We start from the raw sequence: 17,306 nt of genomic DNA, 5'->3' as shown, positions 1-17,306 counted from the left end.
AAGAGAAAGAAATGGCAGTTTAAAGTGGTCGTTGGTTGACACTAGAGGCTTACCTTGACATAAGCAGGCTGTTTCTCCAGAATGAGATCGGCGACCTTTTTAGAAACCTACAGAAAAGAGAGAGAGAGAGAAGAAAAAAAGATGAGGTGAAGATGAAGTGGAATATAACAAAAAAGTAAAAAGACATTTCCACATTTCTTCCGAAATGTCACCCCACAAAACCTGTTTTGGCAGCATGATCTTGCTATTGAGGATAGCAATCTTTCTTGTCTGTATCTAAACCGCACAATAGCTAAAGCATTTTAAGAGTGCCTCCTGTTTCTCTGTTTCTTTTGATTCAACATTTTTTTTTCAATAGCATTACTCTTGTTTCTTTCAGAAAGGTCTCTGTTCTCTTTGTTCCTTTATGCCTTTTACCAACTTGACTTATTAAAAAATACTTTTTTTCCTCTACTCTATCCTTGAATGGAATATTTCTGTAAATTTGCACAGGCACGCTTGAGTTGATAATCACTTTCCAGTTTACCTCCTAATCAAGACATTTACATTAGATGATTTAAATTCCATGAGTCAAGCTCCAGAAAGGCTGGATCCTACATTCCCCATAATGCAACCCAACAGTGTCATTACACGCTTCCTGCCAGGTAAACACCACATCTTTTAAACCCCAAGCCAGTATGTAATATAGGCATGAATATGGAGCTTTAAAACTCAAGCTGAATTGACCCTAATGACATCTTTATGACATCATCAGGGTTATTTTCTTATTTTGATCTGTAAAATAGGTGAAGCCCCTTTTACATTACCCAGTGTTACAGACAGTACAAACATGTACATTCTCATATATGCTCAGTAAGGGCTAATTTCTAGAAATCATTTCAATGTCACAGTTAAGAATGAATGAAGCTCAAATGTTTCAGATCTTACTACAAATACATGAGCTGGACATTAATAGGCAGCTCATTAGAATGACAAAGGACAAACACTCAACCAGTAGATGTAACCAACCAACTATCTTTCTCCTACTCAGTCAGCCATTTAGCTCTCTTCCAGTTCTATTACTGCGCAACTACAGACTCCAACACATACACACAAACAAAGTGGAAATTTTAAGGGGAATTTATTCAAAGTAGTGAGGAGGTGTTTATATGTGCTGTTATGCAGCAGAGCAGGCTCAAGGCGGGGATGACATTTCAACATGTGTTTGTATGCACGGTGGCTGACTGACTGAGACCTGAACAGATGGCGAACGCAGCTCAACTGTTCATTCCACAGGGTCAGAGAGAAATTGCATTCAGTACTTGGAAGAAGTGGAAGAAATTGGAAAAGGAAAATAAAAGGCAAGGTGGAATCGTGTTGAAGAAGCCCAAAACAGACCTTCAACCATTCACAAAACTGCCCTAAACTTAAGCCATAATGCCACCTATTGGCAACACACTGGCTATAACACATAATAATAATAAACTTTTAAAGGAGTGAAAAAGTCTAAACACATAATGGAAACTCAGCAGAAAGTAACTAAGCCGTCCTATCTGAGCAACAAGGCCAAAGTCATTAGTTATTCTCACACACGCAAATGAAGGATAATTGCGCAGTAACTAAAGCAGGAACAGTGCATGTAATATTTAGCAGATGGAGTAAATTAACAAAACCTGTGACTGGCAATGAACAATCATCAACTCAGACGCTCAGCAGGACAATGGATTCAATTTTTTCCCGTAGGGAAATGCGGCACAAGGGAGAAAGAAAAATGTCAGAAAAGAAGACAGATACATTATGGAGACAGCACTCTGCAGCTCACACACATCCTCTATTAGAAAGAAAAGCTAACGTTGGTAAGAGAGTTTTAACATGTCTGGACAGTTTATCAAGCAAATGCTCATTAGCAAGACAGCTGTACATCATAGATACATATATAGTATGTTAGGCTTATATGTCCGAATAAGAACATGTTTGCTACTTCTGTGTTAACTGAGATGTATGAGGCAATTAGAGCTTAATTAGCTAGCGCTAATTAGGGGTGGTAGCAGTGAAAAAGTATCAAGCTAAGCTAAGTTCTAGTGAAGGTCAGACAGAGAAAAATCATCAGTGAGGGTTTCCACTGGCAATGTAAGCCGCATTCACCTTGAAGCAGTGGTCTAATGCACTGCTCCTTCACTTCATTTTGTTTGTGCTGCAGGAGAAAAAAATAATCAAAATTGCCAGATGAAAATAACATTTAGAAAATGTACTTCAAGGGTTCAAACTCTTTTATGTAGTGTCACGTTCTGTCAGACTGACTTCTAAATAGAGTGTTGTGCTGTGCGTGTACGTCTCTTTTCATGCAATGACGTGATCACTGTTGCTTTATCTTCACACACACACACACACACACACACACACACACACTTTGTTTCAGCCTGTTTTGAACACAAAGACAACTTTGGCAGACAGGCAGGGATAAGGCAAAGGTTGCATAAGCGTTACTAATTTTTTCAAAACTGAGCAGCGGGAGAGAATTCATTATTGCTGCACGAGGGAGAGGCATCTCTAGCTTTCAAGTTTCATTAAAAATTGAATATGTTCATCCACCTTATTAACATTGCCTCCTCCGACATCCAAAAAAGTCACTCTGAAGTGGATGGGAATTGTAATGCAAAATGTTGTAATATACTGCCCATGAGCTGTCCCTGGAAAGGCATTAAGCACTGATGATGATATATACATACAACATATATAGTCTTGGCCACAGGTAGTCTTAACGGCTGTAACGACGGTCGTCACAGCAACAAGGAACACTAACGAACCAGCGGTATCGATGACCCGGGCCAACGACCGCACTGAGGTTAAATAGCTGAGTTTCCCTGCCAGTCAGTCAGCACTGAAGAAGTCCTTTGGATGAGGGACGAAACGTCTTCCAGTATCTTCAACCAAGTCCAGTTGCCCTTGATTTTAACCTTTGTTGGATAACTATGACCTGGATGACTGAGAATCTTCATAGACATTAAGCTCAAACTTCTTCAGGGGGCATTTTAGGATTATGGCAATCGGAGTTAAAGCTATAATTAGGGTTTAATTCATGTTTGGGTAAGTATTACTGGTAACAGTAGTTCAGGTTTTGGGAGAGATAAGGGTTTAGATGCCATATTCAGTCAATAAAGCCCTCAGAAGTATAATAACAAGCATGTTAATCAATAAGGCTTTCTAGCATTTGTGTGTTTACATGGGAATTATGTATCTCTGGACCCTGACATTTGTGAGCCGAGGTCTCGCAGCACAAAAAGTCAATTGGCCTTGAGACGATCCTCTGAGAGGCTAATTAAGCTTGCATACTGTGGCAGAGAAACAGGGCAATTGTTCCCTTCTCCAATTCCACAGACGGTCTGCTGTACCCTACAGCACATGACTCAGGAGAGGGGCAGAAGAAGGAAAGAGAGGGGATATTTATGTCAACATGTGTCATATGTTGACATAAATATATTTATGTCACCAGTTCATACACACCTCCTCAAAGCAGGAGCAAAGTACGATATGCAAACAGAGGAACAAGTACATGCAGTACACATGGTACAATGCTGTATATTTTTTTTTGTCATCTGATGTACAAATGCCCCTGCTAGTACACACACAGGCACACGCACACACCGACATCAAGCTACTTTGCAGCTTAACTAATGATGTCACAGATAAAATGTGTGTAGACCTTCAGTGTAGAAGGCCGTCAATTGATAGACGATGCATAGTGAGAAACTGAAAACACAATTATCACTTCTTCAGAGGGTTATGCTCTATTTCACACACTGACAACTACGTGCCTCTATAGGTTCGGGGTGGGGGGTACACGAGTAGGGGAGACAGTATGTGTCCATTATGAAAGCACATAAATAAACTGCCCACCTGCAGAGATGGTCCTTCCATCTGCAGCAGCAGGAGATAGCCACTAGTTTGGTCAACCGCAACACGTAAACAATCACCCCCACACACACGAATTCTGAATACAATAAAGGCAATCTGAAAAAAATGTGTGACGGACTTCTTTGCAGTACATTGTCAAATGATTTCTGAAAAAAATTTATAAATTCAGCAGCCCCTCTAAGCCATGCTCTCAAGGCCTATTTCAAACGTTTTCCTGTATCTCATTTGTGATGCATAAGATAACATTGATTTTTACAAGAGATCAGACCGTAGAATTTCTATATTGAACCAAATAAAAGCCTAAAATCAATCACACATGCTCCCTGTTAAGGCAGTAGTGTTGTGCTGATACACAACAACAAATATTTTACCAATGAAAAACTTTTTATCATTCAAGGTACATGTACAATAAATGGCAGAAATACCCACTGTGTCTAGGACAGATGGGAGTGAAAGTTACACTATTTGTTAAAAATATTAACCGCAGAATAAAAGAATGTTATTATTCATAAATTGAAGCAGGTGTGATCCCCATCCCCTAGTAATTATTCTGAAAATGTCTGACTGACATTTTGATGAATGACAGCGAGGGGAGAATGAGACTTCATAAGAGAAAGAGGAAAAACACTCACAAATTATTTATTTTTATAGTTTTTTGGCCTTTCTCCTAATGTATACACTGAAAACTGTTGCATGTTTACTTACTATTTGTGTATACTATACACTATGGGCCGGATTTACTAACATCCCGAATAAAGAGTACTAAAGGTTTTGCACCATGGAGAGTCAGGAGGGAAGAAAGCAGCCACTGCTTAAAAACCTTCTGGTTCATTCAGTGCCTCCCGAGTATGTGGAAATCGTATGTATTTTATTTCTACATATTGGATATAGAATAATATTATCTAATATTGTTAATATCTCTATGTTTTCTTTCATTACAGCTTTGTCTCCTTCTCGCAACGATAACAGCAGCCAACACTTGGCAGTTTGCACCTTCCTTTCAAACGTATTAAATACAGATGCTGTTGCACTCACATGAAATTGCTTTTACGCTTGTTAGATCACATTGCGTGTAGCAAATAAATGTATTTGCATGTTATCCTCCCATTACTTTGCACAATAAAACGTCCCCAAATTGCATATTTATTACAGCCAAAGTAGTACATGAACATCAGGTGCTATCTTGCACTTTTGAAAGACGTCATTCTGCATGCACACTGTTAGTAGATCAGCTCATGTGTTAATTTGCAGGTGATATCACGTTTGCACACGTTTTACTCACGCAAAAAGTAAATCTGGCCCTATGTGTATGTAATGTTCTACTCTTTCTTTCTCAGCTCTCTTGGTAATAGACCTGCTGTGGGATTTAACATGGCCAACTGTAATTGTAATTGAGAATTGGAGCTTACGTACCTTAAGAGACATGGTGATGATAGGCAGAAAGAGAGATCAGAATATTTAGCTTGAAAACATATATACTGAAGATATTTTACAAAGACCTCAGGGCACTGAGGAAGACCAGTGGTTCTCAACTCTTTCTGTCACATCCCCCTTCAAAAGCCAAAAAGTTCATGCGCCATACCCCAGAAAAAGTGGATTTAATTTTTATCAATCAACAATTTTTAACAATAATTAACAATTTCAAACAACGATGAAACTTCATATCAGCAGGAAATTCATAATCTTGTAGAGTGCCCAGAGAACAACCTACTGCTCAACGTCAGCAAAACTAAGGAGCTGATCATTGATTTTAGGAAGAAGGAGATAAAGACAAACACTCCTGTCTACATCAGTGGAGCTGAGGTGGAGCAAGTGAACAGTTTCAAGTTTCAAGAAGGCCAAATTCCCGTCCCAAGTTCTTGTCAGTTTTTACAGACGAGCAATAGAAAGCATCCTGACTGGAAACATCACAAACTGGCATGGGATGTGTACAGCCCAGGACCAGTTTATTTCTGTTACCATTTTTATAATTGATTCTTTATTAATGAATATTGTCTGCTATATAGCAAAACTCAATTTCACTCTTTAACTTGTTATATTATGACAATAAACCTTCCTACCTACGTACCTAACAATACAGGTGATTGAAATAAACAAGATTCAGGTTAGAAAAATAGCTAAATAGCTAAAGTAGACTCAGGATTGCAGGTTTGCATTGATGAGAAACAAAGCTGCGGATTTCCTGCCTGACAACATATTGGACCAATTACCATGGCTATTCCAACGAGGTGGCTGCAGGCTCATAGCCAGGGAGCGAGAAAGGGAGAGACGGAGAGAGAGTATGTGTGAGAGTATGTTTGTGTTCTCTTAACTTGTGGGTCTCACCATGCCACAGGCCACAAAGTCTGGAGCATTCTCTCAACTAAACAGACAGCTCTGTGGGCAACTGCCAAAAATGTCAAAAGAAGGGATGTGCAGCATGTATGAAAAAGAGGGATACGAGGAGGCATGGAGGGAATAGACGTGGCAAAGTACAAAAAAAAAATACAGAAGTAGGGCTGAGGGCGCAATGGAGACAAACAGGTGTACGAAAGTGCAGAAGCTTGTCAGGAAAGAGGGTTAGTGGAAAAAATCTGCATTTGACTGTGGGGATTGAGTGTATAGAGGGGGAAAGAGCCATTTTCTTGCTAACATATTTCTATAAATAGGATTTGTTGACAGGCCAGATCCTCCAGCCTGAAACTGCGAGTACCTGACTGACCTTAGAGTGACGGCCACTATGGAAACAGTCCTGATGTGGCCACAGGAGGAAAACACAGTCACTGATGTCATAGGAGTCTGCCATCAGGCACAAACTAATGTCTATCAGGTGAAGGTCATTTGTCTTTCCCCATGTCCCTAATTTTTGGCTCAAAGGACAACCAAATTGCTAATCAACAAAAAACAAACAAACATGGTACTTTATGTTAATGTTCCTGACTAGCCTCACTCACACACACACACACATACACACACACGGCACTGCTGACTGGGACGGGACAAAAGAAACAAAATGTCAGGCGGGCAGACAGGATCTTTGGTTTGCCAAGCAAATTGCTTTTTTTAAATAATAGAGCTCAAAGCTTTTATCTAACTGAAAACGAGCCTTTGGAAATCTACTGCTTTTTCAGACGTATTTGGGGTTCATACTGTGTGTCTGCAGTGTATCCCAGTGTGTTGAGGTGAGATTGATTTGTCTACTACAGTTTCCAAGGTCAAGAATTAACTATTGGGATCTGGGTTTTGCCCAGTTTTTTTGAAAGGGCCTGTGATTGTAGTTTTCTCATTTAATAAAGTTGCTGCACACAAAAACACACAATTTCAATACACACTACAGATACACACTGTACATATCTATAGTGGAGTATCTGCAAAAACAGGGGAAGGAGTTTCCAAGACAGCCGACAACAGTCTGAACTCAAGGACCACTCATTAGCTTTTTTAGGTGCTTTCAACTGTATTACATGGTCTTTATCAGCAGATAAGCGTTTGGCTAAAAATAAGTACATGAATGAATGAACTTTAATGCCAACACGAACAAGACGTCCTAAAAGTGCTGCAGATGAGGTAACAATAGCGATTTAGCTCACATGTCAACAGATCCATCTCCACGACAACTATTCACATTCCATGGCAATCAAGACCCCAGAAAAAGATGCGTTTTTTGTCAGACAACTATTTCCAAGGTCAAGAATGAACCTCAAATAAAACACTTTTTTGTATTCTTGGTTTTTACATCCATGAGCCATAAATGACCATATAATACACTGGGGGGGTGTTTATGTGTATTTCATGTTTTGTAAGATTTTGTAAGATGTACTGTGAAGTGTATGAAACCTGTGACCCAAGTAGTCATTCATTCTCATTGTGTCATTGTGTTACAAATGAATGGAATAGATCCCTGGGGGTCCCCGGACCCCCCCTTTGAGAACCTCTGTCCTAAAGGGAGCGTGAGAGAGCAATTTTGTTGCAACCCTCACCACTAGATGGCACTAAAACCTACACATGGAACCTTTAACCTGAATTCACACTAACCGGTGGGGACTCGTTTCACCCTGGGGACAAAAATTGATGTTCAGGTTAGAATTAGGTTAAGGTTAAGGCTCGTGCAGACTAAACGACATTCAGCATCGGCCGATGGCCGTGCAGTTCACACTACACAACTTGTCGTCTTGTGAGGGGAGTCTGAAATCGTTGTGACGTGACTGATCGGTCACTACGTGAGCTGAAAACAACTCTGTCACCCGTACGTTGGTCTCCAAACCACGTTTTGTCAAGAAAACACACGTGAACTGTGAAACGGGAAATGACGCAAACCTACACACGAAACAGTTTATAAAGACAAAAAATATGGGTGAAAGAACAGATTAGCACACTCAGGTAGCAGGGATTGTCTGAGCTACAGAGAGAGCTGGAGGTGAGTAAAAAGTGTTTTGCAGTGAAAAAGTAGCTGCCTTCTCTCATTGGCAGGATGTGGATGTCGAGTCGGCCGACTCTTCCAGATATTTGGCGTGCTAGATATCTGGCTGGTGTCTGCGATGTGTCTGAAATGTGTCAGGGAGCCGTTTTGATGCGTCATTGTGTAGTTCACACATAACGACTGGCGACCGCCAATCGACCGCTGATTTACCCCCGATCACAGCCTGACGGTCGAGAGAGAGAAAGAGAGAGAGAGACTCACTGCTGCCTGTTGTCTCTTCAGCTTGTCTCTGTACTCCTCCAGCTCCTGCAGGTTCAGCTCAGCTGGGAGTTTCTATAATCAAGCACACAGACACAAACATACAACCTTATTGTTTGCTCACAATACAACCTCCTACACAAGACGTTTGCAGACACATCCACAAACAAAGTCTGTAAGCCCCTTGCAGACTTTGCATGCTGCATGCTGCTTCAAAATGTATCTACTCTTCAGTGTAGTCAAAGTTGCTACTGGGTGTGTGTCAGACAGAAAAATATTCACAAAAGGACTATGCCAGTATCGAAGTTCTGGCGCTCATGGCCATAGCAGGGATTTAATTTATCTTGAGAGAGCTAATCTTCACTCCTGAGCATCTTAATTTTTGAAAGATATCCAAGGCATTTCAAAAAACTTAAGCTGGTTTAACTGGTGCGACTGAAGATAGCTGCAGTTTTTCCTCCATTAAGAAAACAACAAAAAAAGAATTTGCTCAATAAATAGACTTTGCCAGATCATAAGTCAGATTAGTCAAGAAGGTAGAGGATGTTATTTAGTAAACAGCAAACAATCTCTGCTCTGGAAAAAAATATATTACAAATCCATGGCCCAAAGGATGATAGGTAATTACTTTCCCCTTGACTGAGAGTCTCATTTCATGATGGTGTAGCAATACTAAGATAAATCTAATGAGATTTCACACCCTTCCTCTGTTGAGCGGATGCAAACCATCAATCCAGACGTCACTGCTACGCATGCAGCTCAGCAGAAGTGTAAGAGACAGCAGCTCAGGTGAGAATGAGCTTTAACTCTGCCAGTCACAGGAGGTTCAAAGTAGGAGGGAACCACATTTACTCACATTATAAATGCGTTGGAACCTGGGGAGCAAGTCTCTTGTCATCATTTTACAAGTGACAACTCATTCAGTCAATAACGCAATCATACAGAGAGTTTCTGACCTCCAGTTCGTGCTGCACCATGTCGAAGGAGTCGTTAGAGAAGTAGACCTCCTCGATGCTCTCGATGATCTCCTGCTCCGCCTGGGGGTCAATGGGCTGCTCCCTCAGCTCCCGCAACTCCTCCTGAAAGAGAGAGACAGCAACAAAGAGAGACAGAGTAAAAACATGTCCTTGAAGTAGCCACTTTAGAAAGTTTCCAACAAACTGGGGCAAAAGTTCAAAACAGAAAATTACATCATTGCCCAACTAATGAAAACAACAACAACAAAATCTCTCATATAAACGTCAAGAAAAATACATTAAAACAGAGAAAGAGAGATGAGAGGGTGAATAGGGAGGATGGCAGGGGAAAGAACCATACAGGGAGGAGAGATTTAAGGACAAGGGTATGGGTGAAGGAAAAGTGAGAGAGAAAAAATAAAAATGGAGGTGGAGAACAAGAGGCAAGGGCAGGGAAGGAGGAGGTGCGTAGTGGGAAAAAAGATGAAAACATGAATCACGGAGTTTGGGAGAGGATTGCAGCTTATTTCGCTGGACAGCTGTCATGGGGGATGGCAGGCAGCCTTGAGAGGAAAGACAAGAAGAAAGGAATGACCGAAAAAAATACAACGGAGATTCCCCTTCAGAGCATCTCCGAAAAACATCAGAGCCCTATTGATTAACATGCCGTCAAAGCTTACTGGTGCAGCAAGTCTTTTAGATGAAGGGTTTTAAACAGACATTCTTAATGAGCCGAGATATAATCACAAGTCAATAACAAAGTGGTGGGATGACCCTATTAGCAATTTACAACAAGAAAAAGTTGCTGGACAATAAATTAAAGTACAACAAGGCTGTGTCCAGAATCACTCCCAATTTACTATATAGCACTGCATTTACCCACTGCCATATTATTTGAGTTGACAATGGAACGTATAAAGCAGTGTCCATGGCATGCACACTACTTTCTGCAAACAATCCCACAATGCTATGCATTACAATTTATAAATGCGAACATTATTGTTCAGTGATGACACTAAATGATGATGTCTCTTAAGTCTCCAACATCTAAATTTAGTGCTCATTAGAGTCTACAGCCATGCTAGCAGCTCTTTGAGGCTGTACTTAAGTACAGCCATCGGGTCAAATGCTAACATCAGCATGCTAACATGCTGATATCAAGCAGGTATAGTGTTTACCATGTTAGTTACCGTATTAGTTTAGCATGTTAGCATGCTAACATTTGCAATTAACACTAAACAGAAAGTACAGCTGAGGCTGTCATCAGTTTTGCACGTATTTAGTCATAAACCAAAGTATTGGATAAATTGAAATTTTGACCTCATGTTGGAGCTAAATTAAAAATAAGGAGTTGTGAAGGTTATTCAAATTCATCCTGAGGGTAACATGATTGTGTGTACCAAATTAAATAGCAATCCAGCCAATATTTGTTGAGACATTTAACTACCGGCCAACTGACCTCATTCCTTCACTTATGTCACCAACACAGCTAAAAATCCTAAATATAGCTATCACACCCCAATGTTACATCCCATATAAAGAAAACATCTCAAGCTAAATGGCTTCACTTTATGCCCCGAGTGGAAATCCTTTACTTAAGGTAATGCTGAGTCTAACAACTTGATTGTGTGGAATCAATACACTGAGGCATCAGCAAAATTAAAGCCTGATAGCACAAAAAACAGACTGCAGGCTTGGGAAGGAGGTGAACCAGGATGCATGTGGAATTATGGGATAAATGCAATCTATATGGCCCTACAGTATATCCATCCGCACTCTATTAAATAAAAGTAGCCTATAGAAATCTCTATTAGAGATCTACATACATCAACTCAAATAGACTTCATGAGACAGCCAACACTGATCAAGAAAACCTTTTACACACCTGCCTAACCACAAATATTTTCCCAGCTACTATCAGCAAGGAGCGCTCAGCAAGGCGATGAAGTGTGCCACCCATGTAACTGAATCAGCTTCTGTGGGCGAGAGTGTGTCTTGCTGAGTGACATTTATAAGAGGCAACACTTCGGTGAGTAAATGTAATGTCCACAGTCAAATACAACCTCATTTAATTCAATTACACAAACAGAATCCCTTTGATATACCATATATAAATGTTATAGAAGGTAATTGGGATGATGGAAAGAAGGAATTAAAATTTGTGCATGTGCCTGTGAGTGTGCGCGTGTGTGCGTGTGTGTGGTCACGTTTGAATCTGGCAAAGGAGTGAGGGAAATGCGTGGGTGAGTGCGTGAGATTGGAAAGGAGGGATGCAGGTAGGAGATCACACTCTGCCGTGAAAAGGGTGGGTGGGAAATCAGCTTAAATGAGAGGGAAAGCGAAAAGGGGAGGGGGGGGATGACTCATTGGTAGCGAAAGTTAGAGCTGATGCGTCTCTCTTGTGATGCCACTCCAGTATAGTTAGACCAATTCACCTCCTCTGTCATTGTCTCTCTCTTTTCCCTCTCTCTGCCTCAGTCTCCCATCCGCAGCGAGGGGAAGTGAATGACTCATTGAGAATAAGAGGCTACCTCAGGTTAAATAATTCCCTCCCACCCCTGCGGCAGCATAGGCCCAGAACAAAACAAGACACCCCCTTACCCCACACGTGAAACCCAACATCAGCCGCTGTGAGGCTTTGATCAAATTTCACTTTGAAGGATGAGGGACAAACAAACCACCGATCATCCCCCTCCGCAAATTAATGAAATCCTCACCTCGTTGCGGAAATTAGAAATCTATTTGCATCCAAAGTGCGGGACGTTTAACAAGCGGTATCAGAGAATCAAAGTGGATATTCGACTGGAGTGCTGATTGAATGTGGAAAAGGCGCAGAACAAAACAGTGCTCAACAACACGGGGGCCCTGATAAAACAGGAGACTGAATAAACAACAGGAGGTTTGTGGAAAATCCTGCGGGACATTACCGGGGAGAAAGACAGCGCGCTGAGGAGAATGAGAGGAGGGCCATTTATTTCCACTATGGAATCATTCATCAGCTGAACAAATCAAAACCTCCTCACTGTAATCAGTGCTGAATATTTACCTGAGCCTAACCTGCCTACAGGTCCTCATCTGCTCTTAAACAGTGGCCTTCTGGGACATTAGGACACAATCCACAGCCAGCAGCGGTATCCAGGCTGCAATACGGGATGCTGTGCTTCTGGGTTAACAGGCAATACTGTTGAATTTTTACTTGGAAGTAAGTGATTATTTTTCCTCAATTCCCCGCTGTCTATCACCGAGCCAAAAGCGAGAGTGCTCTGTATCTTTGGTGTCATGCCGCTGTTCTGTTATAAAGTGCACAGGCAGGCTTGTGGAAGCTTAATCAGATATTAGCTAAATGTCAGAACCAAACCGGATTGGGTCACCAAAGGCCATAACACATGTGAACTGTCAAAGTGAGCTGTGTTCTCCCTCAAGATAGCCTATGTGAACTAATGACAGGTTTTCAAACATGCCCTCCTCACAGCTTTATCCCCAGTCTTCAGAGAATACATATTGCAAACTGGAGGTAACCATATTCATCCTAAGATTTTAGGAAATTATGCTACGCCAATAATAATATTGAGCAGTCACTGAAATCAGCCCATATAAATGAATGTTTTTTTGGGTGAACAGAGTTCTTTAACTGAGCAGATAAAATGTGTAATGGGTAAATTGAGGGTGACCCCTGCTGGTGGGAAAGGCTAACTGCATTAAACCTTGAGCACTAACAGAAGGGTTACAAGAGAGCTACTGTTTGCCTCAGGGAAACTGATGCCTCCAGGAAAAACCAACTCTTCCAAATATTTCCATTGAGTTAAAGTTACATAAAAAAAAAAATACTCACCATCACACAGCTATCCTGTACCAGCTTGTTCCAGAGCTTCACTAAACCTTTGTCACACTTACATTTATGGCTGTAACTAACAATTAATTTCATTATCAGTTAGGCTGCCTATTATTTTTTAGATTCATTGTTTAGATGACAAAATGTCAGAAATTAGTGAAGAAATTCAGAGGACATCTTAAAATTGCCTGCTTATTTTGACCAAAACTCCAAAAACCAACCCCATTTACAATGATGAAACAAAGAATGGCAGTCAATTCTCGCATTTGAGTAGATGGAACAAGCAAATGCTTAACATTTCTGTTTGAAAAATGACTGAAACTACTTGCTACCTCAACCAGCTTTATATTTATACTTATATTATTTATACTTATATTTGTGAAATAATCAGGTCCAAGAAGTCATTTTTGCTGCTTTCCTATATCAGTTGGAAAATAGTGGATATCTTGCGCCTCAGATTATATAGTGTAGAGTTCACTGGAAGTCAGTATAACATATCTTACATCTAGAATGTAAAGTCTGGTTGATTCGGGCACTGCTTTACCACACTATATGAGATTGTAATGACGGAAACCATCAAAGCCTCTGTTAGATTGAGGAGGTTAAGAGATATAAAGCATCACAACACCTATAAAGTAAATCCTTAAAACTGACTCGCAGAGGGACAACAGCTTTGAACAAAAAGGATTGGAAAGCGGGGAAAAAAGGTTTGTTTGTTTGTTTGTTTGTAGTGTGAACCCACAAAGCAGCTTATACCATCTCAGGGACCCAGAGAGATTCACAAAAGGAACAAACACATCAAACATATCAAAAATAGCTTGGGGCCATTTGGAGTAATTTAAATTAAAAAAAAATGTGTTTTTTTATCTGCCAAGGTTTGGGTTTATTTAAAGGTTTTGGTGCAAATCAGGTTTTGTTTGACCCTTAAAATGAAAATGAGTTGATCTTTTTCTATCATTCCCTAAAGTTGAATGCCATAGAAGTTTCATCATAATCTTTGAAATCATCTCTCTTTGAAGTCTTGAATAAGGTCAAACGTTTATTAAATTTTGGTTCTTGGCTCATTGTCCAGATTTACTTGTGAATTTGTAGAGGGCATTAGGCACACAGCAGCAGGTGAATGGGGGGGAGAAAGGTTCCCCCTGAGGCTAAATTGCTGCTATCGCCAAGAAAATCAAATGTTCCACTTCAGCCCCATAGACTGTATGAAAGCTTCAGGCACTATGTAGAGTAACACTACGTAATAGCAGCCATGTTGTAAATTTGCACCAGTCATATAAAGTTAGTTAATTTCTGTAATCACCAAGTAGATTTATTAAAATTACTATTAAGACTAGATAACGGCCTGTCAAAGATTAGACAGATGTCTTAACAAACCAGCACAAACTAAACTACTTCAAAAGGGTAGTAGTAGGGCTGGGCAATAAAACAATGATAATTTGTTAGTTTTATTTGTTTAGTTTTGAAAAAAGATTTTATCATAATTGTTTTGAATGTTCTATCTCACATTTGTGAAATGATCCACTGTTTGGCATGAAGTGTTTCTCATGTTCTGATCATAAACACTAGATTAACCACGCAATTAACCATCTGGCACTTCAATTTTCATACGGGGGTAAAAATTTGCCTTTAAACTTGACAGAAATAATGATTGACATTTATTGTGATAATTATCGATATCGAATGATATGAAAATTTTTATCGTGATAACGTTTTTGGCCATATCGCCCAGCCCTAAGCAAAAGTTGCAGAAAATATCAGTCGGCACTTCCTGATAATGACTACAGCAAGTCTGTAGTCTGAAGTCACAAGTAGAGCGGAAATTATTCATAAATTAATCGAATCAAATTTATCAATTTAATAACTTCTCAAATCTGAGTATTTGTCGCTTTTCTTTATCTTAAGGAATAGTATATTGAACATTTACAAGTCTTGGGTAGTTTGTCTGTCAAAACACCACATTTTAAAGACATCACCTTGGGCTCTGAGACATTATGACAGTATATGGGCCAAAGAGAAAAGAATCAACAAATCATTAGTTGCAGTCCCAGTCACAAGGACTTAAGAGGACAAACAATTAGTTAATCATAGGGCTGGGCAATATGGCCAAAAATGTTATCACAATAAAAAAAATTCCTATCAGTCGATATCGATAAATATCATGATAAATGTCAAATCATTATTTCTTTCAAGTTTAAAGGCTGATTTTTGTCCTTGAGCAAAAGAAAGTAGATACTCAATTGTGGTTTTAAACTTCGCTAAACAGTGGACCATTTCACAAATCTGAGGCAGAACATTCGAAACAATTATGATTAAATCTTTTTTCAACAAATATGCATGAATAAAACTAAATAAAATGTTTTTTATGTCCTTTTTTCCCCCTCAACATAATAAATATCTTAATAGAAATGAAGCACTGATTCGTTCGTGATTCAAATTAACTACATTTATTAAACATTTGTTATATGTTTATGTAGGAAAATTATAACGCAATAAGAATTGTTATAGTTTTATCACCCTCGTTAATCGTTAGTCACTATTAAACTCTGAGATCATATTCCTACAGTTATTTTCTGATGAAGTTTTGTCAGGAAGTACAACTTTCTGTCTACTACAGTACGATTTTAGGAAGTCAGTGATTTTCCTACTTTTTCCAGAAGAATTTTGACAACCACCAGAGAAGTGTGTTGATGTGAACTTCTCAACACATGTTCATACACTAAAATATTCATAAATTCATAAAGAGTACAGTCTAGGACTACTCTATATAAAAGTATTACAGAAATCTAAAGAAGTCTGTGTGCTTTCTTCAGCACATAACATGTCACATGGCCGTGTAACTAACAAACATTTTTATTATTGATTCAATTGATTGTTTGGTCAATAGAAAAAGTGAATAAGGCCCATTTCACAGTTTCCAGAGATCACGGTGACATTGTGAAATTGACTGTTTTGGCAGACAAACAGTCTAAAACCGGAAGATATTCCATTTAACAATCATATGAAAGAGTGAAAAGCAGTTAAATCTAACAATTAGGAAGCAAGAAGCAGAAAACAGTCTGAATTGTTTTGATAAATTACTTAAATAATTACTCGTTCATCAAAATTGTTTCTGCCAATCAAAAAATCGATTCACTGCTTCAGGTCTAAAGGTTGTCTATTACAGTCACTCCTCCTTTCCAGCTGTTTCTGTTTTCCCTGCTTATGACTCAAACACCATCAACCCCCCCCCCCCCCCCCCCCCCCGATGACAGTGAGCCAGATGTTGCTGTCAACTCCTGCAGGATGATAAATGATTGTGGCTTAACTGGTTGGAAACACATAAACGGTTCCAAGCAGTGAGTACCCGATTAATAATCAGTTCATAATAACACACACACACGCAATGCAGTCCAGCACCTTGGTCTCACTCTCGTGCACAAAGCACAAAGAAAAGTGTGTTAAGTAATTCAGTGTTCCCCACAGTGGCAGCGGTCACAGCGTACTGAGAGGATTGTTCACCTTTATTCAAAACAGAACACAGGTTTCGGTGTATACAAAGCCGGGCCCGTGTGGGTCCTATTTCATTTTCCTGAAAGCAGCAAGGCCCCGCAGCAAAGTAAATAAAGTCAACGCACAATATCATCAAATAATAAGCCCTGTGTTTTTGTTAAACACACAAAAGGCAGGTGTTTGCAGTACACGATGGGGACGTAATTCATCTGTGACATAGAGAAGTAGGCCAAGGTGCTTACAAGCCAGACCTCACATCCATACTAACTCTCTGCCAATTTATTCAATCTATACTATGGTGCCTCATGTCACATAAGCCGAACACAGAAGGTGTTAGCAAGATTTACAGTCATTCTTTGGGCCATGATTCTTCTTACATTCTTTCCAGCATGAAAAAAGGTGAAGGTTTCAGGCCTAAAACCAGGGTGTGTGATGTCTGCATATCCAGTTTGGCCACATCACCCGATACCAATCC

At 39.8% G+C, this 17,306-nt stretch overlaps 1 protein-coding gene across 1 annotated transcript in view; it reads right to left on the bottom strand.

Moving 5' to 3' along the window:
- Positions 1-17,306, bottom strand: part of vps50 (VPS50 EARP/GARPII complex subunit) — a 105,742-nt gene that overhangs the window by 86,138 nt on the left and 2,298 nt on the right. The window contains exons 3-5 of the mRNA XM_038724686.1: positions 9,508-9,630; positions 8,555-8,626; positions 54-107 (exon numbers count right to left, since the gene is read on the bottom strand). Of these exons, the coding sequence (XP_038580614.1) occupies positions 54-107; positions 8,555-8,626; positions 9,508-9,630 (249 nt within the window). The remainder of the gene's footprint in view (positions 1-53; positions 108-8,554; positions 8,627-9,507; positions 9,631-17,306) is intronic.

This window comes from Micropterus salmoides, unplaced genomic scaffold, assembly GCF_014851395.1.
Source record: "Micropterus salmoides isolate LMB-PRFRI ecotype aquatic unplaced genomic scaffold, ASM1485139v1 Ms_hic_scaffold_17, whole genome shotgun sequence".
Taxonomy (NCBI): domain Eukaryota; kingdom Metazoa; phylum Chordata; class Actinopteri; order Centrarchiformes; family Centrarchidae; genus Micropterus; species Micropterus salmoides.
The sequence above is the reverse complement of the archived record's forward strand: the minus strand, read 5'-3'. Positions and strand labels throughout refer to the sequence as shown.